The sequence below is a fragment of the Gadus chalcogrammus genome, chromosome 11 (genome assembly GCF_026213295.1).
Source record: "Gadus chalcogrammus isolate NIFS_2021 chromosome 11, NIFS_Gcha_1.0, whole genome shotgun sequence".
NCBI lineage: Eukaryota > Metazoa > Chordata > Actinopteri > Gadiformes > Gadidae > Gadus > Gadus chalcogrammus.
Genome location: NC_079422.1, coordinates 25932745 through 25959544, shown reverse-complemented (window position 1 = coordinate 25959544; position 26800 = coordinate 25932745). Strand labels below are relative to the sequence as shown.

At 47.3% G+C, this 26800-nt stretch overlaps 1 protein-coding gene across 1 annotated transcript in view; it reads right to left on the bottom strand.

The window, feature by feature from the left end:
• adam28 (ADAM metallopeptidase domain 28) overlaps positions 1-25961 on the bottom strand; it is a 28064-nt gene extending 2103 nt beyond the window's left edge. The window contains exons 1-22 of the mRNA XM_056601794.1: positions 25750-25961; positions 23439-23527; positions 22476-22552; positions 22076-22154; positions 21768-21844; positions 15933-15981; positions 15723-15884; positions 15010-15072; positions 13737-13808; positions 13129-13298; positions 9881-9962; positions 7076-7209; positions 6754-6931; positions 4876-4965; positions 4226-4421; positions 2736-2838; positions 2288-2444; positions 1661-1741; positions 1431-1524; positions 920-1025; positions 307-394; positions 43-219 (exon numbers count right to left, since the gene is read on the bottom strand). Coding sequence (XP_056457769.1) covers positions 43-219; positions 307-394; positions 920-1025; positions 1431-1524; positions 1661-1741; positions 2288-2444; positions 2736-2838; positions 4226-4421; positions 4876-4965; positions 6754-6931; positions 7076-7209; positions 9881-9962; positions 13129-13298; positions 13737-13808; positions 15010-15072; positions 15723-15884; positions 15933-15981; positions 21768-21844; positions 22076-22154; positions 22476-22552; positions 23439-23527; positions 25750-25822 — 2397 coding nt within the window. The 5' untranslated portion in view covers positions 25823-25961. The remainder of the gene's footprint in view (positions 1-42; positions 220-306; positions 395-919; positions 1026-1430; positions 1525-1660; positions 1742-2287; positions 2445-2735; positions 2839-4225; positions 4422-4875; positions 4966-6753; positions 6932-7075; positions 7210-9880; positions 9963-13128; positions 13299-13736; positions 13809-15009; positions 15073-15722; positions 15885-15932; positions 15982-21767; positions 21845-22075; positions 22155-22475; positions 22553-23438; positions 23528-25749) is intronic.
• Positions 25962-26800: the final 839 nt, after the last annotated feature.

The following is a 26800-nucleotide window of genomic DNA, read 5'->3' as shown; positions in this document are numbered from 1 at the left end:
GCTAAAAGTTTGTTGCAGGTGATCGTGCTTGATGTGAGTTACCTGGCGTGCGGCTGCGTAGCTCGGGGCCGGGGGCTTGGGTGGGTTCCCAGCGGGATGGGGCTTGGGTTTGTTCCCAGCGGGAGGGGGCTTGAGTTTGTTCCCAGCGGGAGGGGGCTTGGGTCTGTTCCCAGCGGGAGGTGGAGGAGGGGGGGCTGCCTTGGGCCGGTGTACCTGCATCTTAAGTAAAGCGTAAAGTGTTTAAGGGGGTTTACGTTAGGGTTTTCTTTCCCGTTCAGCATCGATTCTACTGTAACGTCACCCTACCGGCGGAGTGCTGCTCTGACTCGGAGCGCCGGTGTTGCTGCGGTAACCGGGGTTGTCCATGGCAATGGTCTTCTTCTGGGGGTTCACCCTGTTGCATGATGGGAGAGGTTCGCTTAGTCGGGCGGCTCGACATTACAAGGTTTTACTTCGCTTGCTTTTTGCATTTAGGACATTTAGCAGACACTTTTATCCAAAGGGACTTACAGTAAGTACATTTATCAAAAGAAAGAGAAACGACAATATACTGCTGTCGGTACAGTAAGGAGGATGTTCATAGAACATAGGGGCCAAGCACTAACAATCACTAGGATAACCCATTCCCGTATGCATCTAAGATAGCTAGCATAAGATGTTACACAACGCTAAGTGCCAGGACGTACGACATGCAATAAGTGTGTACATTAAGTGCCAGGAAGTACAACATACAATAAGTGTACATTAAGTGCCAGGAAGTACAACATACAATAAGTGTGTACATTAAATACCAGGACGTACGACATGCAATAAGTGTGTACATTAAATACCAGGACGTACGACATACAATAAGTGCGTACATTAAGTGCTTGCTTTTGTTTTGAGCGAGTGAAGCTGTACCACGCGGGCCATAACTCACGTGGGCAGCCTGGTTATCCTCCTGCGCTTGTAGAGGACCCCTATCACCACGGCAACGGCTCCCAGCACCAGCAGCAGCAGGACCACCACGATGGCGATGACGCCCTCTGCAGAGAGAGACGGGGTGAGCACAGAACGACCCGGTTATAAACATCGGGGGACATTATGGCCGTCACAAACGCACCGCCCAGGACATCAAAACAAGAAAATAATAATAAAAATAAAAAATACATATAATAAATCAAATATATGTAAAAAAAAAATATATATATAATATATAATAAATAAAAATATCTTAAATAATATATAACAAATACAAAAATATTTAATATCTAATGATTTCAAAAAGATATAATATCTAATAAAAACAAATAAAAGGAAAAAAATAAAAATAAAAAATAAAATATATATATATATATATATATAGAAAAATTATAAAATTTATTGAAATTAATCTAATAAATGCACACTTAAGTGAGCCCCCCTCTACTCAAAGTCCTTCCGGGTCTTACCATTGGACAGACCGTCGACGCTCTGGTCCACGGCGCTGCAGTCGGGGGGCACCCAGCCCGGCTCACACTGGCACTCCGACCGGTGGTTACACACCTGGGGACAGGTGTTTAAAGTGTGAGTGGGTGTGTGTATATGTGTATACGTATGTGTCTGTTTGTGGTTGTGCGTGCGTGCGTGCGTGCGTGCGTGCGTGCGTGCGCCCGCGCGTGCGTGTCCGCGCGTGCGTTACCCCGTGGCCGGGACATTTGGCGGAGCAGTTGGTGTTTCTGTAGGCCGCCTGCAGGTCCACACACTCGTTCATGCTGCACACCTGCAGAAGAGGAACAGAAGGAGTCCTTTGAGCTGGTCTCACTTTAGGGGGGTCATTAGGTGATCTATAGGGGGCCTTTAGGGGGTCTGGACGGCGCTTTGGACGTTTGCCTCCTGCCTTTTTTTTTACTGATTGTTGTTGTCATGGCAACTACGTCGCCATGGCGAACCGCACGCACACAGCTGTGATTTTAAACGAACAAAAAGTACAAATGAAGAATGCAAAACGTCCAACACGAGGTGCTGAATGGACTGGAGTGGGTGAAGACAATATTCACAATCGATTATCACATGACGGGAAGAGAGTATGAGGAAATCCACCTAGATGTATGCTGGGTAGATCAGTCTATCAGCCGACCCAGTGGACCAATGTGGCTGATCCATCCATTATACATCTAGGTGGACACTGCCACCATTCTCAATAACAGGACCCTTCCCACAGGGGGCGACCATCCCGTTAGGAGTGTCCTGCTATTGAGAACGCACACCGCTGGAACAGGATGGACCGATCAGGAGCCAGTGTCCGCCGAAGGTGTGGAAGGCGTACCTTTCCCTCGGCACACCTGGTGCCCGTGTCCACCTGACCGTAGTCAGCGTTTGCATCCCCGAAGAACGCAGCCTTGCAGTCAGAGAACGCCACCATGCGGCCGTAGTTGGGGTCCGACTGGCCACCACTGCAGAAGAGCTTACCGCAATTCACATCTCTGAGAGAGAGAGAGGGAGAGAGGGGTGAATACTGTACTCTGTTATGATAAGTGAGGCTTAAATCACCATCATACCTTTTCATTTGGCATCATTATTAATATTGTAGTTGGCTTCCCTGTATTTACAATGAAAAAGCTAAGGCCTTCACCCATTTCTGCTCTTACGTTCATTGTCGCTGATCAATCAAGGTATGCGTTATAATTATTTCGTTTTTTATGCAGGTTTAAGAAAAAATGTAATCTTTAGAAAAAACGCAGATGGGCAGCAGGGGGTGCTGTGTTTCTACTCACTGGGACTGGCAGGGGATGTGCTTATTGCTGGTCCTCTTGCAGAAGGCGTAGTACGTCCCACGCTTGTTCGCGTCGTAGCAGTACTGCCGAGCCACCCGCGCCGCTGAGAGGGAAAGAGGAGACATGTTAAACCCTGAGCCCTGCTGCCTCTCGGCCCGGTCCCCTCGCTGAACCCAGAGCCTCCGAGGTGTGAGGTTGAGACAGAACAAGACCCTCTGTTGTTCAGCCGACTCCTGTTACTCTCTGCGGTCTCTGGGTTGTGAACCTCAGCAGCTCCAGATGTTTTGCTGAGATCGCTCAAAAACAAGGGCCTCGAATCTCCACCTCTGAAAACAAAGAACTCTGCTTCCAAAGAAAGACTTTCAAGAACAAGTATTCATGGGAATGTGTTTTTTGATTCCAAGGGAGGAGATCCAGCCTAGGACAAACTATAACTGTACAGCTGAAGATTAAAAACTAGGACTTGGCGAAGATTAAAAGTTGTAGTTAACTCGCGATTAATCACACTTTTAAAATGATATTTTAAATCCACTCCAATTGAAGTTAAATGAGATTATCAAATGGAATGACACATCATCATTATCATACCAAATGTACTTAATAAGCAAAAAGACCAAGGGATCTTGAGGTTTTTAAGTTTTATTGACTCACTCAGTGTGGGTTAATTATGAAACTTACGGAACACCACAGATTTGGGAATTGTAAACAGGCAGTCACACTTACTGCAAGTTTAATTTAATGTAAAGTAAGTGGAACTCAAAACAAAAATGATTTCAAAGCAAAAGAAAAACGAACGTGCGTTAATTTATATTAATCGGGTTAAAATAGGATTGCGTTAACGCGTGATTAACGCGTTAACACTGCCGTCAGTGTGTGAATGTGTGGGCCGTACATCTGCACACACTGGTCCTCTTTCTGGGGACTCCTACCTGGGCCGTACATCTTTAACACACTCTGGTCGTCTTTCTGGGGACTCCTACCTGGGCCGTACATCTTTAACACACTCTGGGCCTCTTTCTGGGGACTCCTACCTGGGCCGTACATCTTTAACACACTCTGGGCCTCTTTCTGGGGACTCCTACCTGGGCCGTACAGCTTTAACACACTCTGGGCCTCTTTCTGGGGACACCTACCTGGGCCGTACATCTTTAACACACTCTGGGCCTCTTTCTGGGGACTCCTACCTGGGCGGTACATCTTTAACACACTCTGGGCCTCTTTTTGGGGACTCCTACCTGGGCAGTACATCTTTAACACACTCTGGTCGTCTTTCTGGGGACACCTACCTGGGCCGTACATCTTTAACATACTCTGGGCCTCTTTCTGGGGACTCCTACCTGGGCGGTACATCTTTAACACACTCTGGGCCTCTTTCTGGGGACTCCTACCTGGGCCGTACATCTTTAACACACTCTGGGCCTCTTTCTGGGGACTCCTACCTGGGCCGTACATCTTTAACACACTCTGGTTGTCTTTCTGGGGACACCTACCTGGGCCGTACATCTTCACACACTGGTCCTCTTTCTGGGGACACTGGCCGTTGTAGCAGTAGCCGTTGCCCGCGTCGCAGGGCAGGCCGTTCATGGAGAACACGTTCTCCGGGCACACGCTGCGGGTTCCGTCGCAGAACTCGGGCAGGTCGCACTCGTCCTGCTGCCGACGGCACTCCCTGGACCGCGGCAGGATCTGAGAGGAACCGAGGAACAAAAGGGGAGGAACCCACGGTCAGGTCTGGTGTTCGCTCCTCCGGACACGTTTCATACGCATGCAGTCAATTGTAGAGAATCCAATCACAGTTCTTAAGTATCACAACAATAAATAAATAGCTGTAAATAAATGAATGAAACTCTGTGTTGGAATCACAGGAAGGTTAGCCAAATGGGGGTTTCAGTTCTTTCATGGTGGTGATATCAAGCCAACAGGTGTGAGTGTCACTTGGGATGTCCCTCAAAAACAGGAAAAGGCAGATTCTCAAACGGCTTGTAATGTCTAATTACACCTCACACCTGGTGGCGTTATATCACCTTTTAAGTCTGAACACATGATCGTCCTTCGTTGAATTCGGCGAAACTTCTTGATGTGGCGTGCTGCAGTACAACCTTGGACCACCCGAGGGCGCTACCGTTCAAGAGGGACTCACCTTGCAGTCCTCGCAGCACTCTCCGAACGCGCACTCCGATCCGGTGGTGAGAGTGCACGTGGTGGCGTTACAGCAGCGGTTGGTGCACTCCTACGTCAACACACACATACACACGAAAAGAACTAAGTCAACACACAACACAAGGTGAATGGAGGTCCTGATTTAGGCCAAATCAGCTCATGTCCTGCATCCTGTCTGAAGACTCATTTCCTCTTTCATGCTGCTTTGGCATGACTGATAAGAATGAATAGAGTCCATGACTACTTTTAACTTGACTCCACAGTGTTATTGTGAAGCTGTGCCACAGAGACCTTCAGTACGACTTGAGTGGGTGTTGGTTGTGCGTGGATTGGTGGTTTGTCTCCCATTCAAAAGTTATTAGGTTCGAACCCTGATGTCCAAACACCTGAGGGCAAATTTGTAGTCCTACTTAACCATCCGCTTTCTGTCCACACCAAACATATGGTTATGCCATATTGTTTTTCTTGTTAAAGACTGCAATTTAGCTTCTAGTGCATTTTCTTTATTAGAACTATTTGATATCACATGGATTATATTCCCTGTTTTTGTCTGATTGGGTCTCGTCAAATTCACAAAGATTAGGAAAAATGTTGAAGGTCTTCCTAACACCATAATAAATAAATGAATTAGTAGAATCACACCTTTCACAAGCCACAGGCATACACCGCATACCATTGAGCTGTGTCTGTATTGCCATAGCCAAAAATGATACCCTTAACCCAGCTCATAATAAAGGGCCTGCTGCTGTTGTTTACTACCAACCAAGGCCAGCCCCCGCAGAATCCGCCGCCAGAGGAGACTAACCCTTATCTACCTGAACAGGCCCGGGCAGATCACCACTGGAATGCTCTCATCTCCAGGCTACAGCTTCTGCTTTTTAATGTGAACATAGGGTAAACACTGTGTGCAGACTTCTTTCAGCGCCTTCTTCTCCTGAATATTTCATTTGATATTGAATATTGACTCGGGTGAATTACAATCTTCTCAGAGCCGGTGTGGGTCAGCATGAGAGCAACAGAGCCCTTGAGCTTTAGTAAATAGACATGCAATGATTATCGGTGTAGACTTTAAAATCGTTTCCCTCCAGGCATATTGCCCTGAGTCGCTGAGTTGCAACACGAGGTCTGCCGAAACAGGTTGTCTGATTGGCTCTGTGATTCATCTCAACGTGTCTGAATCTCAATGTCACGTACGCATACTTGGGTCGTCCAACAAACAAACAAGGCACAGGATTATGTGTGTTGAGCCCATCAGTAAGAACATCGCTCTAATAGATACGTTTTACAAAGTGAAAATTCCTGTTCCCTTCCTTTACCTTATTGAGCCTTTTTAGTGATACACACACTAATGTGAAAACATCTTTCGCAGTTTGGGCCTCATATCCAGAGCAACAGCATTTCAACTTCACTCCTAAATGGAAACACTTCAAAACACCGGTCGCCCGTGGACACCATCAACTGAAGCGAGTTAACGCCGCTTTCACACGGAAGGACACGTTTTTGAAAACACAAAACCGTTTGACACGAAACGCAAAACATTCGTCCTTGCACTTAAAAGTCGTGCTTCGCTTGGTGTACTATCTTACCTTCGCTATCTGTGTTGCATACTGGGAATGGGTTGACTTAGCGGTTGTTAGTGCTTGGCCCTTGGTTCTATGAACATCCTTACTGTACCGGCAGCGATATATTGTTGTTTCTCCTTCTTCTGACAATTGTACTTATTGTAAGTGGCTTTGGATAAAATCGTCTGATAAATGCCATAAATGTAATGTGAGTGTAAATGCATTCGTACATCTCCGTTCTCACGGCCCGTCTCTAGGTCGCTGAACGGCGGTTCTCGCTCCCGATGCGTTCTTACCTCCAGCGAGCCGCAGTCGCAGTCCTCCCCCCGCTCCAGGAAGCCGTTCCCGCACACCGACGGGGCCACCAAGCCCCCGGAGCCAGGCTTGTTCAGCAGACACGCCGGGCTGCGCTTGTTCAGGTACTTCTCGTAGCTGGAGGTGCTGCAGCTGCTGAAGGTCTTGGGGATGTCCCAGCTGAGAGCCACAGACAAGCAGTTAGATTCTAGTCCATGGGGATGCTCTTTATATGGTTCTAATTATATTCTACAGGCCACCCTGGCCCCTGGTTACAGACCCGCCTGGCCCCCGGTTACAGACCCCCTGGTTACCCCTGGTTACCTGAGGGAGCCGGCCATGATGCAGCTGTCCCCGGAGCAGGTGCAGGCGCTGGAGTCGTCGTGGTTCATGCCCAGGTTGTGGCCCATCTCGTGGGCCAGCGTGGCCCCGATGGCGATGGCCCGGTCCGAGTGGTCCTAGCAGAGGCACCAACGTTAACTCCCGTACGTTTCCCAACTTAAAGGGGCCCCTAACTTAACCCACTTAAACGGGCCCCTACCTTAACCCACTTAAAGGGCCCCCTACCTTAACCCACTTAAAGGGGCCCCTACCTTAACCCACTTAAAGGGGCCCCTAACTTAACCCACTTAAAGGGGCCCCTACCTTAACCCACTTAAAGGGGCCCCTACCTTAACCCACTTAATGGGGCCCCTACCTTAACCCACTTAAAGGGGCCCCTAACTTAACCCATTAAGGGTGCACTCACGCTAGGCCATCTGGCCGTGGCCGTGGCCGTTTTCACACCTAACCGTGCTCAAATCTGCCAGTGTGGGTGTGGCCAGTCTGGCCAGGCCAGGCCAACTTGGCCACTTGGGAGAGGTGTGCTGCTACGGTACAGGCCGCTACGGTACAGATGCTAATGAGCTGACACGCGCAAACGCACGGCTACGCAACCTGAGCTGGATGACGTATAGTCCATGCGACGACCATGGACATAATAAAGGCGACGAGCCTTCTTTCCCATTAAACGGTAAACATGTCGTCAAGCGGTTCAACTGTTGGTTCACGTTGGTCCCATAGAGAAGTCGAGTGTCTGTAAGCCATTTGGGCAGACGATGCTATTCAGGCACATTTGTAGAAGGCCCACAAGAATTCCGATGTATTTGGGAGAATCTGCGAATCAGTGACTTTATTATGGTCCATGCAGCGGACGCTTGGTGATGACGTGTTACGACGTGATGACGTATGTACAAGAGCCTACCGTGGCCAGGTCACAGTTGCGGCGGCCAACGGCCACGGCCAGATGGTCTAGTGCAGGGGTGCCCAACCTTTTTTGACCCAAGATCTACTTTTCAAGTAGCCAACCTCCCGAGATCTACCAGCAAACCTACCTTCAAGCGAGGGGGGGGGGGGTAGAGAGCAATTGTTGACAGGGGGGAGGGGGGGGGGGGGGGGGGTAGAGCGCAATTGTTGACGGGGGGGGGGGGGGGGGGTTGTATCGTGAACCTACGGACTTCAGTGGGGGTTTCATTCCGTCTGCGCACGGCACCTTCTCAACGATAATCAATAATCTTCCTCCCACTCAGGGTGAAAATGGTAGGTCTTAGCTTGTTTCCCCTCAGCCATGCCAACGTTTAGGAGTGTGTAACTACTGTTGACGGCTTTCAACTGCTGTTAACAGCACATGCGCTACCGCACGTATATGTCCCGCGCAAATTTAATTTTATTAAAAAAAAAAAAAAAAAAAAAAAAACTTTTTTTTTTTTTTTTTTTTCACCCCTCGCGATCGACTTGGGATCTGTCGGCGATCTACTGGTAGACCGCGATCGACTGGTTGGGCACCCCTGGTCTAGTGTGAGTGCAGGCCAGAGAACAATGGGGCCAGTTGAGCACGGTTAGGTGTGAAAACGGCCAACGGCCACGGCCAGATGGCCTAGTGTGAGTGCACCCTTAAAGGGGCCCCTACCTTAAACCATTTAAAGGGCCCCCTACTTTAACCCACTTAAAGGGGCCCCTACCTTAACCGTTACGACATATTTCATGGCACCACATGCAACATGACCTCTGAGGAGCAAGTTAGATCCTGGGTTGAGTAGTGTTCTGCATTTGGTGACTTCCTCCCACAGTCTAAGACTACACTTCTTTTTTTCACACGTTTTAATTCCTTATAGCAAACTTCTCCAATCCTATATTTCCTTAGCCAGTTTCAAAACTTCCTTATTCTGTTTTTAATGCTGAAGTTTCTTTTTATGAATCAATCAACTTCCTATTTTGACTTTATGAAGCAATTGGTTCAGTCTGGACTTAACTTCCTCAATTTTCACGAATCTCTACTTTATGACATTAAATGTATTGCATCCTCATATTCATCCTGACAGCGAAGATGACGAGGAGGCACCAGAGAAATATCGATGATTGTGCAACACAGTCTCACTCCGAGTTCGTCAGAAATCAACGCCTGTTTGGGGGTTTTGGCGTTAACTGCTGAAGCAAAGGTTGTCTTTGTGCGTCTTCATTCGACGCAGGGGGTTTTCAACTCCTAACCCTAACCCTTACCACTACTACCCTAACCCGAACCATTACTACCCTAACCCTAAACCGTTTCAGTGCCAAATCAAATAACCAATGGGAGGAGAGCCCTTCTAACCAATCAGAGGCGAAAAAGGCGGTCCTTGCCCCTACCATCTTATGAAAAAAAGATTTGCGGGAGCACTTTCCCTGGGCGTCAGATATCGCCGTGGAGGGATTTGAAAGGGAGTTCAAAACCCCCTGTGTAACAGGGGGTTTTGAACAGGCGTCGGTTTATGACAAACTCGGAGTGAGACTGCGTTGGATTGTGAGGCAACTTTCTCTTACTTTAAGATGAGGTGAACACAAACTGATACATATTCTACCAAACCATGCTGCTTATACTCCACCTTTAGCTTATTTACTCTGACTTTGGTTTATCAGCAGGTAGGGGTTGGATAGTACAGATCGAGGTCATTAAGGAGCAGGTAGGGGTTAGACAGTACAGAGACAGGTCATTAAGGAGCAGGTAGGTGTTAGACAGTACAGAGACAGGTCATTAAGGAGCAGGTAGGGGTTAGACAGTACAGAGACAGGTCACTAAGGAGCAGGTAGGGGTTAGACAGTACAGCGATTCACCTGCACTACTCCAGCAGAGTGTCCAGAGCACATGGTGCCAACGTAGGCCAGGCCAACTGTGGCGCCCTCGAAGTCAATACCGCTGGAGAAACATAGTTATACATGAGTACTATCTATTACTTATCATCATTATCACTTTTACATGCAGCAATTTTCTGTGTGTGTATGTGTGGGTGGGTATGTATGTCGATACTGTGTGTGTGTGTGTGTGTGCGTGGGTGTATATTGATACTGTGTGTGTGTACATTGATAATGTGTGTGTTTGTGTGTACGTTACAGATATGTGTGTGTGTGTGTGTGTTTGTGTACGTTGTGTGTATGTTGTGTGAGTGCGTGTGTGTGTTTGTGTGTTTCACTTGAGCCGCTTTAAACAGGAGTAGCTCCTTTCTACACCTGCAGATGTAGCTCCAATTGCACTTTCCAACTCCATGGGCCCTATTTTAACGGTCTGAAACGCAAGTGAGAAGCGCCAAGGGCAAGTAGCTTTGTGGGCGGTTCTATGGCGATGTTGCTATTTTACTGGAGCAAAAATGACTCCTGCGCCCGGCGCAAATCTAAAAAGGGTTGGTCTGAAGTAGCCTACCGTAGGTGTGGTTTGGGAGTAACGTGCTATAATGTGCTATATCTCCCTGACCATCTAAGGGCCCCACAGACTGTGGATTCTTTTAAAAAAGGCCTAAAAACCCATCTTTTTAGAAAAGTCTTTGGCTAAACTGTTATTTATTATTATTATTATTTAATTTTTTTTGCATTTTTCTCTTTTCTTTTAATGTGCATTGTAACACTTTGTAGCACTTTGAGATCATTGAATTGATATAAAGTGCATTATAAATAAAATGTGTTATTATTATTATTATAAACCAATGAGAGAGCCAGCTCCCATCCCCTTTAAGAGCCATGAGCGCATTTGAATCTGACGAGTTCATATTTTGACAGCGTGTCTGCAGTCTCCGATGAGACAGATGCACATGAATTTCAAACTTCAAATGGCTCAGTTTATGGCCAAATAATATGGCCAAATTCACACATCGAATAACGTTTTCTTCCACAACTTCAGAAATACTAAGTCCTCAAATAAATGTTGGCAAAGAAAACTTAACACACAAATGATATGCGGTAACTGTGGTTCTATTTAATGATATACGCAATACATTGTAAACATCGTTTCTTATCAGTATCGTATGCATTATCGTTATCGACTTGTGTTCCTAATATGCATGTGTCTCCCCGTTAATATACATTGCCATGGACTGTACTATGCGTTACGTGTTTAGTTTGCGTGTGTTCAAACAGATGGACGCACACACGCGCGCCCGCATTCATTAATTCCTTTACACATGCACACACGCGCGACCGCATTCATTCATTCTTTTTAACACTCACTCGCGGTAAAACAATGTTTTCTCACGATCAAATTCTCATCAATCCTAAAAGTTATGGGCATGTACACGATGTCTGTGTCAAGAAAATATGTGTTTGCTGTACGGTGTTTGCAGATGCATTGATTTAAAAGTACAACTTATTACCGCTGTATCAGCTGTTCTTTCCCCAATCATTTACCAAAAATGGGTGGCTAGGTAGATGAGAGAAGCAAAGTGTATGCGCGAGGTGCACAAGTAACATTATGCATGCGCCCTTAAAATAGCATCTGAACAACGCGCCACTGACTTTAAACCAGGTATTTCCTGGTTTGTGGCGCAAGTGATTTCTGAAACTGCAAAATAGCAACAGGGAACATTTGCGCCAGAACACGCTTCCTCCTGTCGCCGAACCGCCTCTTGGGGCGCAAGATCATTCCCTAATTTACCGACGCGTGGCGCAGGAGGGAAAAGAACGCTCTGCGCCAGTTGCAAACTAGCAACGACACATGCGCCAGTGAGAAAGTAAATTGCGCCGGATGCAAGATAGGGCCCCATGTCTTTAAGGAACACCAAGAAATCAAACAGTATTCCCCTTTCACCCTGCAAGTCCTGATCCGCAAACAGGACCCTGAAGTTCAGACCTCCCCCTGAATCAAAGTGATGGCCAACTACCAAACCCATAGTAAACTAGAACAAGGAATGTGGTAGAAAATAACCGAATTCTATCACTTCAACTAATTAAGAGAGTATGAGGAATCGAGGAGTCCGGAGCAAGTATGACAGAGGACTTGATTGTTACCCAAGAACAAGCAACAATAATGCCGGGTGGTTTGCAAAGATCTGCTCGATGTATACAACCCCTTTCCTTTTATTCTCACACAAGCTGTTCCCAATATGGTGTACTCCCCACCGAATGCATACTCGTTCTCCTCTTATGGTAGGGCTGGTCACCCATGCATTCATTTGAGATATATTGTTAACATCTGCAGCTAGTCTAAACTTTAAGTTGACGTCAGTGCACCTTGACCCCAGACTCTCTGGAACAGTGTCGAGTCTCCCCTATTGAGGGGAGAGGGGATTTAGCTACTTTCCACTATTAATGTATTTATATGATATATAGGCCTGATAATAATCATAGTTTGCCATAAACAATAAGGGTTGATTTCTTCCATAGGACATGTGGGAATTATGTTAAACTGAAACAAGGAATTGTGTGTAGCGTATGAATACTATGAAAAATTGTCTAGCAATTTCGCCAAGCATATATCAAGCAATAGATCGTTGCAGTTTGTCTTTCTTATATTTCAAAATCGCTGTCAATCAAACGGCGACTCAGTCTTTCGACAGACCCTCCAATCATCACGCAGTAGCCCAGCGTCCAGGCCCGCCCACTCCTCTATACACCCCCAGAGACGCTGAGCGTCCGTGGGAGGGACATATCACCGCATTCATCCAATGAACGTCGACTTTCGACGCACTAAAAAAAAGCTGTTCTGTGCAGCCCCATTGAAGTGAATGGACGCTGAGCTTCAACAGGCAAATGCACTGCGACGCTACGGGAACGTATGAGAAGGATATCGAGTCAGTTGACCTGCAATAAGCAGCTGATTCTGAACGAACTCGTCTTCCAGAAGGACGTGTTGCAACGCATTTCTAGTGAATGAAATGTTAACACAACAGTATTTGACAATTTAATAAATTTTAGGGCTTGCAGTCTTAGAGAAATGGCCACTGGTTGTTGGAGTGTGTGTGTGCAGACCTGATGCAGTGTGTGTGTGTGTGTGTGTGTGTGTGTGTGTGTGTGTGTGTGTGTGTGTGTGTGTGTGTGTGTGTGTGTGTGTGTGTGTGTGTGTGTGTGTGTGTGTGTGTGTGTGTGTGCGCGCAGACCTGATGAGCTGGGCGTTGTCGTTCTTCTTAATCTTCATCAGCTCCTTGTTCCTCCAATTGTTGAAGGCATCCAGTGTGGCGCCCGCGGGGGGCGTGACCGAGATGAGGTCCTTGGTGGACCACACCTCCAGACCCACCAGAGCGACGAAGGTGTTCATCGGCTTATACACCTGGGGGGGAGGGGGGTGGAGGGCGGAGGGGAAGGGGAGGTGGAGGGGGGGAGGTCATATCCTAAACGTAGGAGACGGCTGAACATAAAACAACGTATACGCTATATATATCCTCAACGAAACATGCATCTAAAGAGACTACTCCAAAATATTCACCCAGAAAATCCTTCGTCAATGACGAAGTCAGTTGTTTTAAACTGCTGTCTAAGTAATTAAAAATAAGACGTCTGGAAAAAAGCACTTGTCATCCTTCAATTACACAACAGCAGACAAAACAATTTCACATACGGTCGTGGGAGACTAGCAAGAAATTAACCAAAACAACCATTCTTTCATAACCCTACATATTTAGCTTGACGGCAATGTTGTCACTTCCTGTGTCATCATCGTCCTAAATGCATCCACGGGAAGTTCACCAAGCGGTCGCCATCGACTCACCATGTTGACGAAGTTGACGACCTCAAACAGTTTGGTCCTCAGAGCCACCTTGTTCTTCTTCATCTTCAGGTACTGAAACGTATCACATCCTTCCGTTAGACTCAAGCCCACCTCCTGTTCACTGCTAGTGTTGCGTGACCGCTGCTGTTGACTCACAGCTTTGCTTAATGTGCCCCCTGATAAGGGGTAAACACACATGCACCCATGGTGTAAGAGCACGCTGTAATCTGAGAGGAGTGAAGCAGCTCCTGGCTGGCCGGCCAGACTCTCCTGAGATGGGTTCTACTCTCGGAGGCACAGAAACCTCTACCGACCTCAGTGTCTGCTTAAGGGCTTTCACAAGTTTAAAAACATGTCATGTCAAACACTTAACTTGTTCACTGCGTTCAACACCTTCTGTATTTGAGTGTATTTTTGTGTGAAGTGTGAAGTGTGTCTCACGGACTATGGTATAAACTGTAAGGATACACTTGGCCGATCGGCAGGCTCGCGTTTCATACGCAGAAACAGGAGCAGACGTAGCCCGAGCCAAACCTGACCTTAAACTACCCCTTTAATTAACCAACATCCTTATCGTCATCTTCAGGAACAAACGTGCACGATGAATTAATCATGGTTCCTGACTTAAAGACAGTTCAGGACCATGTTTTCTGTGAATGAGTGCCTCGCTCCTGCCCTGGTGCGGACCGGTCCCTAGGGGTCCATGGGGGTCCCCTAGGGTCCATGGGGGTCCCCTAGGGTCCATGGGGGTCAGGCTGCTGCTGGCTGAGTAAGAACAGCGTCCAGTGGCAGTGAGGGTTGATTCCTTAACCTGAAGGTTGTTCTGGTGTTCTGGTGTTCTGGTGTTCTGGGTGCTCTGGTGTTCGGGGTGCTCTGGTGTTCTGGGTGCTCTGGTGTTCTGGGTGCTCTGGTGGTCTGGGTGCTCTGGTGGTCTGGGTGCTCTGGTGGTCTGGGTGCTCTGGTGTTCTGGGTGCTCTGGTGGTCTGGGTGCTCTGGTGTTCTGGGTGCTCTGGTGGTCTGGGTGCTCTGGTGTTCTGGGTGCTCTGGTGGTCTGGGTGCTCTGGTGTTCTGGGTGCTCTGGTGTTCTGGGTGCTCTGGTGGTCTGGGTGCTCTGGTGTTCTGGGTGCTCTGGGGTTTTGGTGGTCTGGGTGCTCTGGTGGTCTGGGTGCTCTGGTGGTCTGGGTGTTCTGGGTGTTCTGGGTGCTCTGGTGGTCTGGGTGCTCTGGTGGTCTGGGTGCTCTGGTGTTCGGGGTGCTCTGGGTTGGGCTCTCACCTCGCGGTTGTCAGCCACCAGGAAGAGCTCCAGGTACTTCTGCCTCTGGAACAGAGTCGGGCCCTGGAGGGACAGACAGACAGACAGACAGACAGACAGACAGACAGACAGACAGACAGATGGACAGACAGACAGACAGACAGACAGATAGATAGAACGAGCGTCAGACCCCCGTACGCAACCGCCTCTGAGACCGCGGGGACTCCCCGCTCCACGCTCTGGTTACTATGGTTACCACGGTGACTGCGGTACGCCATAACCAGGCAACCCATGGTAACCACAGTAACAGGTTACTATGGTTACCTTAGTAAATTGTTACTATGGTCATAGTAAACATGGTAACCAACGTAAACGGTTACTATGGTTACCATAGTAACCATAGTAGGTAGGCTATGGTAACCATACTGGGTTGCCATAGTAACCAGAGTAACCGGTTACTATGGTTACTGTAGTAACCACAGTAGGTAGGCTTTGGTAACCATAGTAGGTTGCCATAGTAACCAGAGTTACCTGAGTAACCGGTTACTATAGTTACTGTAGTAACCCCAGTAGGTAGGCTATGGTAACCATAGTAGGTTGCCATAGTAACCAGAGTAACCGGTTACTATGGTTACTGTAGTAACCACTGTAGGTAGGCTTTGGTAGCCATAGTAGGTTGCCATAGTAACCAGAGCGTCCCTCCCCTCTTCAGACCGAGGTGGCGGCGGACTCACCGCAGCCCGCGAGCGGCTGCGTCCGGTCGGGGGCTCGAACTCGGCCCCCCCGTCCTCCCAGGTCGTGTTGGTGACGCCGCACACCGAGGGGGCGGGGCCCGGCTGCGTGGGGGTGGGCCGGTCGCCCAGCGCCGTGACGGCGTGGTCGCCCTCGTCCCCGCCCTCGTGGTCGCCCTCGCCCGCCGCCGCCGCCGCCGCCGCCGCCGCCGCCGCCAGGGGCTCGATGGCGTAGCGCTGCGCCGCCGTCTGGAAGTAGCCCCTGATGACGCACACACACACACACACACACACACACACACACACACACACACACACACACACACACACACACACACACACACACACACACACACACACACACGCATACATAAGGCAGGGCAACTTTATTTATATAGCACTTTTCATACACAAGGCAGACTCAAAGTGCTTCACATATCAACATTGTCATACAATAAAATAAAATAATAGGTAAGTAAAAGAAATCATATGCAAATAAATGGGTAAAATATAAAGTTAAAAAGGCATTTTAATATTAGAAAATAAAGGCAAAGTTAAAAAACTTTTTAGAAAGTGCAATGTATTTAAGATTTAGCAGAAAGCTAAAGCAAACATAAAAGTCTTCAGTCTTGTTTTAAAGGCTCTCAGAGTCGGGGTAAGTCTTAAATCCTATATTTGTTGCGTAGCAACTAAATCCTTCTTTCCCATGTTTCGTGTTTACTATGGGGATAATTAACAGATTGGTCTCAGAGGATCTTAGCGTTCTAGAAAGCTGATGTAGTGGAACCGTATCAGTTCAATATTTTGGGCCTAAACCATGTAGGGATTTATATATGGAAGCATATATGTAGCAAAATTCAAATGGCAATGCAATTTGCAATTTGCAATTCAATAAGTAATTACGTTATGCAATTGACAATGCATTATGCAATTTCATAATGTAATTTGTAAATACGTTATTCAAAGTGTATTTTAAAATGCAAAGTGACAATGCAATCCTCAATTAAATTTGCAAAAGTTATAACAATAAAAATACAATAACATTTTGTCAAATTCTTTGAGTTCCTTTATTCAAATTGAAAAGCTATAGCGTCCCCGTGATTGAAATCCACTTCGCCACGCTCCGTGTGTTGCGATATTCAAATGACATTTCAATCCGCAAAACGGAATCCAAAGAGGAAATCCAAAGAGGAATCCAAAAAGTCAATATGCAAAGTGGCAAACGTATCAGCCACCAGCGGGAACTACTTCACTTTCTATTGTGTCAGACTGTTTTATGTGTGGGGGGAGGGAGTTCCAGAGTCTGGGTGCTGAACAGCTGAATGACCGGGCACCCATTCGTAATGAGTCGTGATGTGGGGATACATAGTAGTCCAGCAGAGGTTGAGCGGAGGGAGCGGGAGGGAGTGTATTCTTGGAGGAGGTCCCAGAGGTAACTGGGGGCTAGGTTGTGGAGAGCTTTGTAGGTGAGGAGTGGGTGGAGACGGTGGGTCTCCCGACCCTATGTTTCGCACCCAGTGCCTGTAGCACTTTGGAAATCTTTGTGTTTACCACACTGGCGTCAAAACGTACCCGTGAGGATAAGTCGTCTATCCTATCTCCCAGAACACGCACTCTATCTACTGCATCTGTGTCTTCAACACGATTGTTCTCCACATCATCGGCCAAACTTCGGAGCGTATCAATAATCACCATTGGTGACCATGGACCTGACACATACGAACTAGAAGTGAACAAGGAAATTACGAGCAAGTGACGTAGTTCCCGCCTAGACGCTGATTGGCTGATACGTTTGCCACTTTGCATATTGACTTTTTGGATTCCTCTTTGGATTCCTCTTTGGATTCCCTCTTTGGATTCCGTTTTGGATTCCGTTTTGCGGATTGAAATGTCATTTGAATATCGCAACACACGGAGCGTGGCGAAGTGGATTGCAATCACGGGGACGCTTTAGCTTTTCAATTTGTATAAAGGAACTCAAAGAATTTGACAAAATGTTATTCTATTTGTATTGTTAGAACTTTTGCAAATTTAATTGAGGATTGCATTGTCACTTTGCATTTTAAAATACACTTTGAATAACGTATTTACAAATTACATTATAAAATTGCATAATGCATTGTCAAATGCATAATGGAATTCCAAATTGCATTGCCATTTGAATTTTGCTACATATATGCTTCCATATTTATAGGTTAGCAACATGATTTTAAAAACAATTTCTGACCTAAAGGAAGCCAATGTAACGATTTCAGAATTGGTGTAATATGTTCAAATTTTTTGGTCTTTGTTAGAACTCTAGAAGCAGCATTCTGAACAAGCTGAAGCTTCCTCAGAGTTTGTTTTGGGAGACCTGTAAGGAGACCATTGCAGTAATCAAGCTTACTAGGGTTAGGCATGTACAAGTACAAGTTTTTGTAAGTCTTCGGTGGACATGAGCACTCTAAGTCTTTTTTAAGGTGATAATATGCCGATTTTGTCACTGATTTGATGTGACAGTCGAAATGTAAATCTGAATCCATGATAACCCCTAGATTTCGGGCTTTGATTGAGGTTTTCAGGGACAGAGAGTGAAGGTGTTGGGTTACTTTAAGCCTTTCCGTTTTAGAACCAAATACAATTATCTCTGTTTTGTCCTCATTTAGTTGAAGGAAATTTCGGCACATCCATTCTTTCACTTGCTCAATGCACTGGCACAGCAGATCTATGGGCCGATAGTCATTTGGTGATAGCGATACATAGATTTGCGCCGTCAGCCCCTTTTTACTAGGGCACGTGCCCCAGTAAAAGTCTCCAGTGCCCCAGTAAAATTCCATTGATCATTATTAAATTAATCTGCAGAAGCGCCGCACTCGCTATGGAATCGACAGGATTCATCAAGTACATCTCCTGCTGCCTCGGGAGTCTTCAGTCGAGCCTGCCTCTTACCAGCCAATCAAAAAACGAAAGGGGCTACATAAAAGCCAATCAGAAAATAGCCCTATTGTATCTGGGTAAGATTTAACGCAACAACCAATGAAAAAAATCAGTTATTTACGGATTCGTCCACGTGACTCTTCTGAATGTTTCAGTGGTAAAGTGTGTAAAGTATGACCAAGTGTTTCTTTCTGTTCAATAGTCTAGATAGAACTTTATCAATCCCCTGTAGGAGAAATTTGTTAATAAAACAATAATGGTAAAAAAAATAAGGAATCTCCCACTTCCGGCTTCCATGAAAGAGAACCATACTAATTCACACAATAGCGTTGATGCAAATCTAGCATTAAAGGTTAATTTAAGGAAGTTCTCTCCAGTCACGCTGAAACTAGTTTGCTAGTAGTAGCGCTTTAATTTGCAGTGTAAGAGAATTCTGAGAAATCTGAATGCTGACAAAATTCTCAGAATTCTGACACTGCAATTTATTTGCACGCTACGACTAGTGAACTACTTTAAAAAAAACTCGACACTGCGACCAGGCGACAAATGACTGGTGAGAAGCTTCTTAAATTAACCTTTAATGCTAGATTTGCAGCACTTTAATTCCCGTCAACTTTGTTTTCTAACACCAGCATTTCCACAACTATGCTCATGTTCGTGACTGCTATAGGCCTACAAAACCATTTATAGTGCATCTATTTTTCTGCTGGGTAATGCAGCTTTAATTTGGGCTCTGATTCTGAATAAATGCCGCTGCTGAACTGTGTGAATAAATAAAGGGAACTGAAATCTAAAGAAGACACGTGGTTTTGATGTAGGCCTACCGTGAATTCCAGCTGAAAGTGGAACATTGCTGCCATCAGGGGAAATTAATGTAACCTAGGCATATTGTAAGTAGCTTTCAATTCTTTGTTTTTTTGTTGATCATGTTTCGTTGGAAACCACGGGAGCTGGAAACAGCCCAGAGTAAGTCATCTCCTTTTTTAACGTTACAACAAATTCACAACTTGTTTGACACAAACAATGACAACTTGATTGCTGTTAAAGAATGTTGCCCACATAATTAGCACCAGTTTTTCAATACTGAGCGTCTGTAGCCTGTAGTTTTATAGCACACACACACACACACACACACACACACACACACACACACACACACACACACACACACACACACACACACACACACACACACACACACACACACACACACACACACACACCATGCGTGCACGCACACACACGGAAAATGAATAATGAATGAAAAATTGTCTGTCTTCAAAACTTGAGGAAGTTTTAGTGGACAAAAACTTCCTTAACACAAAAAAGGAAATTATGGATATACAGGGTGTTTTTAACATATATGGATCCAACAATGTTCCCAACACTGACACAGATAATTCAGATCATTGCACTCACAATTCCTGTAAACAGTTGTAGTTGTGAGCGATCTTTCAGTGTGTCGAGAAGGCTCCACACCTGGCTTAGGTCAACCATGGGGCAAGGAAGGCTTCACCAACTTTCTCTTTTGTCCATTGAAAAGGAGCAACTATGCAAAGTGAGTCAAAGCCACGTTATTGACCGCTTTGCCACCATGAAGGCGCGGCGATACAGCTTAATAGTGAAAAAATAATCATTAAAAAAGGCTCTATGCAGTAGTGTATGGCCTTATTTAGTTTAATTTAAGAGCTTTGATGGTTCTATAACATTTTCCAGGTTGATTGGTGGCAATGAGCCACCTCACCTTAAGTCAGAAATTCTATTAGTTTTAAACCTTGTTTCTTGCCTTTTTAGTACATGTCGTTCTGGCAAAATTATGCTGTTTCCACACAGCTTCTAAATAAATATAGATGTGTAGACTTCTCCTGATAAAGAGGTGAAGGTCATAAAGAGACTTTTTGTTTATTTGTCAGTTACCTTATTTGTAAATCTTTGAGATGTGTATGTGTTTAAATAAATATAATTGTACGGTACTCATGAATCCATCTTTGCGTCTTTACCTTTACCAGTGCTTTAATATAGCCTACAATATGACAGTGACAATGATTTTGAAGCTTGTACATACCCTTCTGTATCCATCTATTTCATATTGTGCACACGTAAAAAAAAAAATGTTGGCAGTTGGGGGCCTTTGCCCCAGTAAAACTCTAGGTCTAGCAACGCCCCTGGATTTGCGTGTCATCAGCATAGCAATGATGGTCAATATTGTTATTTTGCATGATTTGCCCTAGTGGGAGCATGTAAATGTTGAATAAAGAGGGTCCTAAGATCAAACCTTGTGGGACTCCACACATCACGTTGGTTGATACTGATACAAAGTCGCCGATGGAAACAAAGTAGTTCCTATTTTGTAGGTAGGACCTGAACCAATTTAAGACAGTGCCTGAAAGCCCCACCCAGTTTTCTAACCTGTCCAGAAGTAATGTATGGTCTACAGTGTTGAATGCAGCATAAGCATAAGCATGCGCGCACACACACGCACGGAGGAACGCACTCGCTCACAGAAACCCATACACACAAGAGCTCACACGCACGCACACGCACATACACACACACACACACACAAACAAGCACGTGCACTTGCACATACAGACGCACACACGCAGGCACGCACGCGCACACACACCCACACACGAAAGCTCACAGACACGCACACAAGATCACACACAGGCACACACACAACGTATAATGTCAAAGGTATTAGTGTATTTTAATATATTTGTGTATTTGGCAGAAGGCCAAACATTTGCATGTCAGCCTTGCTGTGGTCGTTCCCAAATCCCTGTCCTCACCAGCACTCAGTTATCTGGGGTGGTGTTCTAATGTTACAACAATTCCTCTGTCTTTCTCGTGTTCAATCAGCCTGGGTTCAAATCCTGTAAACATAAAGCGTGTCTGTGTGTGCGTGTGTGTCTGTGTGCGTGCGTGCCTGTGTGCGTGTGTGTGTGTGTGTGTGTGTGTGTGTGTGTGTGTGTGTGTGTGTGTGTGTGTGTGTGTGTGTGTGTGTGTGTGTGTGTGTGTGTGTGTGTGGGTGGGTGGGTGGGTGGGTGGGTGGGTGGGTGGGCGGGCGGGCGGGCGGGCGGGCGGGCGTGTGCGCGCGTGCGTGCTGGCTTGAGACAGTTGGATGCTCACCTGAGGCCGTCACATGTGCTGATGCTGGCCGTTGATTGGCTGTCGTTGAGGATTCTTCCCTGGTAATAACAGTGGTCCTGGAGTTGAAGATACAGTAACACATACATTGAATAAATAAAGTATAATATAATTATCGTAACTATGGCCCTTATTAGGACAATAATCAACATTTCTTTCTGAACTCTGAATACCACCTTCTGAGAGGTACTCTATAATTCCCAGAAGTGTGTGAGGAGACATTAGAGCGTTACTTCAGAGAGGGTGGAGTAAATAGAGGTTTAGGGGTGTAGGTGTAGGTGTCTGTTTACAATGTTGGTGGGCCTGGTCGTGACCGGGCTCCCATCGTCACGGTAATACGTCTCGCTGTAGTCGTCGGTTATCAACTCCCTGATGACACAAGAGATAGACGTCACACACACACACACACACACACACACACATGAACACACACACACACACACATGACCACACACACGCGCTCACACAGACGACCGGATCCGTGTCACATACATGACCACATCCTCTGTCCATATCCTCGTGCCTATCACGCATCCCACGATGGCATCACCAACCCCACGGTTGGTTTGTCATCCACAACCTCTTCCTGATGCTGTCTGATGTTTTTAGCCATTCAGCACAACAGAGGTTCTGATTTGTTCAATCTCAAACACAAACTACGAACTATTGAAAGCCGGTCCGATAGTTTACCTGTTTCTCTCCAGATGCATTTCAATGTCTCTTCCTCGGACGGTCATCGCATATTTCAGAGAGTCCGGCCGTGAGTACTAAAAAAGCGAGAGAGGTTAAAGGTTTTCAGTGACATCCAGTTGATATTGTTCCTGCTTTGTGAAGCAGGAACAATAAGAGTAATGAACTATATCTCTCTGACCTGGCCGATATAAGGCTCCTTAACTCTGCTTGTCTCTTGTGAGGCAGTAGTGAACTACATCTCTCTGACCAGGTCGATAACAGGCTCCTTACCTCTGCTTGTCTCTTGTGAGGCAGTAGTGAACTACAACTCTCTGACCAGGTCCTTATGAGTCTCCTTACCTCTGCTTGCCTCTTGTGAGGCAGTAGTGAACTACATCTCTATGACCAGGTCGTTCTGAGGCTCCTTACCTCTGCTTGCCTCTTGTGAGGCAGTAGTGAACTACATCTCTATGACCAGGTCGTTCTGAGGCTCCTTACCTCTGCGTGTCTCTTGTGAGGCAGTAGTGAACTACATCTCTCTGACCGGGTCGTTCTGAGGCTCCTTACCTCTGCTTGTCTCTTGTGAGGCAGTAGTGAACTACATCTCTCTGACCGGGTCGTTCTGAGGCTCCTTACCTCTGCTTGTCTCTTGTGAGGCAGTAGTGAACTACAACTCTCTGACCAGGTCCTTATGAGGTGCCTTACCTCTGCTTGTCTCTTGTGAGGCAGTAGTGAACTACATCTCTCTGACCAGGTCCTTATGAGGCTCCTTACCTCTGCTTGCCTCTTGTGAGGCAGTAGTGAACTACATCTCTCTGACCAGGTCGTTCTGAGGCTCCTTACCTCTGCTTGCCTCTTGTGAGGCAGTAGTGAACTACAACTCTCTGACCAGGTCCTTATGAGGCTCCTTACCTCTGCTTGCCTCTTGTAAGGCAGTAGTGAACTACAACCCTCTGACCAGGTCCTTATGAGGTGCCTTACCTCTGCGTGTCTCTTGTGAAGCGAGTGCAGTCTGATCGGTCGGACGACCTCGTACTCCTCGGTTCTGTCCGGCTCAGCACAGACGCACGCTGGAAAGAGACGGCTTTAATCAACACCTATTGGTAAGACAACTGTCTATCCCGGGCCCGCAGTGGCTCTGTCCCAGTCTGATCCAGGCCTCGCAGACCTCTGCCTGCTCCTGATGAACTGTCTGCGGTCCCTGTGAGGCGCTCTGCATGCAATCTGCTGAACGGCTGATCTCAGATCAGCTCCTACGATACTGAGCTCACATCTGATCTTGTCAGACATGTAACTGACTCATAGGTAAATATTTCCAACAATGGCCAGTAAAACCATCAATGTAGATAAGTGACCTGTGACTTTAAGGTCGACAACTTGCTGAGCCTAGCTTGAGAAGGAGAACATGTTCTTTTTTGTGTTGACTCACACACACATTGTGTCTCTAGCCAGAGTTCTTCAGAAATTCCTCTGGAGGTTTAATAGGTAGCGACATGTCCTCATGTTCCCTCTGCCCGGTTAATGGACGATCATCCTCAGAGCCGCTCACCGTTTTGACACAAGATTCCTGGGCGGTGCATTTGGCAGATCTGGGGGCGTCTGAGAGGAACACATTGTACTATTGTTCTCTGCCAGCTTGGTATCAGGCTGATATGAAGTGTGTACACAAGCACCGCTAGACAAGCTGAGACACAGAAGCGATGTGTCCCAGTGGTTGGCTTGAATCAGAACCTCTTAGTGTCTACAGACTGGAGACGGCCCTCTGATTGACACGCTGTGTCTGCAGTCTGCAGGCAGGAGGAGGTGGAGGTCAGAGGTGAGCTACTGCTATTAGTTAGTGAGCGTATTGAGGTATTAATTCCTTTCTGGTGTTTGCTGTGCTCTGCTGAAGAGACACACTCTCACTCAGTTACTCAGTCACCTATTCACTCACTCACACACACAAACTATGGATTGAGGTTTCACAACAGTTGTCTCAGTGGAGTTTCCCAGTGGAGGAGCAGGACTGAAGCTCGGCGCTGCTGGGTACTACAGGTGAGTCGCGGTGTACTCAGGAAGGAGGGGGAGGGGGGGGGCACAGCTGACTCATGTCTCCGGTCACAGGTGTGCCGCCGCGTCACCTGAGGCAAGGTGTGGCTTTGTTGTGGTCCAAGTCCAAGTCTCTGGAACCCAAACAAGCACCTATAGCGCTCCTCTTGGCTTCTAGCATGGCAGGTCCAGACAGAAGCTAGCGCTACTTCCGTGTGCACCGGTCTGTAGAGCAGGCTTGAGGAATCATGTTGTGATGGTACGTATGAACACTTTAGCTAACTACCCTGAACCTCATTCTACCAGGAGCTTCAAACAGCACTAAAGACATTCACATTTCACATTGAAGTTACAAGCCCTGCATGTGAAACGCCAGAATATATATATATACATAGTATTGCACATTTATGAAGATTATACATATGTAATTGCAAAAAATTTGACCACTAGGACCACCATATATCACCAGGGTAATATATTGCAATTGAAAGTTGTATGGATAACTCGTTGCATCCGTTAGATATTTCACATGACTCAGCCCTTACTCAAGTGATGTACTCCACCTCCTCAGGTATGTTTAGATATCAAGACTTTACTGCAGGTTGGGACAGAGTCATGCAAACAGCCTAATTCCTCAGGTCTTCTTCTGCCACCCCGTTTAACCCCAGAGTGGACCCATAACGCCCCAGACCCCTCCCAGACCCAGCGCCGCTGGAGACATTTCCACCTGCAGGTGCAGTGCACCACTCCTGAGACATCGTCACCTGTTCCTCCACAGGCTCTCCTGGTTTGGCCGCGCAGTCATGTCCCAACATTACAGAGGAAATATCATATTACTACATTCCTACACACCTAAACAACATCTACTGCACCTCTCCCCAAACACAGCTCCTCTCCTGTTGTGTGACGCAAACTTAAGTTACTCAAGTCCTTCTAATGGGCGACACTAAAGTGCACTTAAGTCTCCGCTGACAGACGAGAGAGATCTGATGAATGGATCGCCCCCGGGTAATCATTCCCTAACTGGTTTAGCTATGAATTAGTTAGAGAGAGAGAGAGAGAGAGAGAGAGAGAGAGAGAGAGAGAGAGAGAGAGAGAGAGAGAGAGAGAGAGAGAGAGAGAGAGAGAGAGAGAGAGAGAGAGAGAGAGAGAGAGAGAGAGAGAGAGAGAGAGAGAGAGAGAGAGAGAGAGAGAGAGAGAGAGAGAGAGAGAGAGAGAGAGAGAGACAGCGAGAGAGCTCTGGTTTCCCTGCTGGGTTACTCACCTGCGATCGAGAGCAGTGCGCTGACCCTCAGAGCCCACAGCAGTAAGAGGAGGAGGGGGGGTGTGGGGGCCATTGTTATCCTTGCTTCACACCCTCTCACACACGCTGCAGTAGCAGTAATGAAGCCTCGTCGCGGCCCCGCCTCTTATGTCTCTGTTTCCTCGTCAGAGGCACCGCCCACCTGCTGCCTGTCCCTCCTGGTTCACTTCCTTCTCCTCCTTCCGCAAGCCGCTCAGCCTTCACAGACAGTCGGACAGGTCTTTGCACGCCCCCCCCCCCCCCCCCCCCCCCTGCCCCCGCGTTGCCGCCGGGCCGAATGCAGTAGAAAGCCGCCCAGAACGGCAGATTCCTCTTCCTCCCAGCGACTCTGAGAGTGACCGTTTACCAGTAAGACAAACCAGTTCCTCCAGTCCGTCTCTAACAAGGTGACAGGCTGGAGGCTTTGTTGGGGAGGCTTGAGCGCTGATTCTACCGGAGGCGGGTCTCCAGAAACCATCGAGCACCACAAAGACCCCCGGGTCAAGAGAGGAGGAGCAGACCTCCAGCGGATAGGAGCAGAGCGCCGTCCTTCCGTCCGTCTGTTCAGGGTGCAGACAGGCGTCGGTGGAGGCCGGTCTGAGGCGAGTTGCCCGTTCCCTCCATCTCTCCTCGGGACGCTGCCCAGAATCACTTCTCTATTCGCGGAGCTCGCTGTCCGCCGCTCTGCAGGCGAACCGGCGAGTCAGCGAGTTTGAAAGTTCAACGGCAGTCTGCGGCCGTCTGTCCATTCACAAAGCCTCCCTCTCCTCCCTCTCCTCCCTCCCTCCCCTCCCTCCCCTCCCTCCCCTCTCTCTCCCTGACAGTTCTGTCGCTCCTTTGTTCCCTCTTCTGTCATCACAGTTCGAGGAGCGTCCCGCCTCTCCTATCCGGCGCTGGTGCCGCCCCCTCGGTCTCCCAGTGCGGCCCACCCACCCTGAGCATGCCTGGCCCGGCCATGGCCCCGGGCCCCTCGACCGACCAGCCCCGTGCCCGGAACGGCCGGGGAAGGACAAAAGGCCAATGTGTTGGCAGA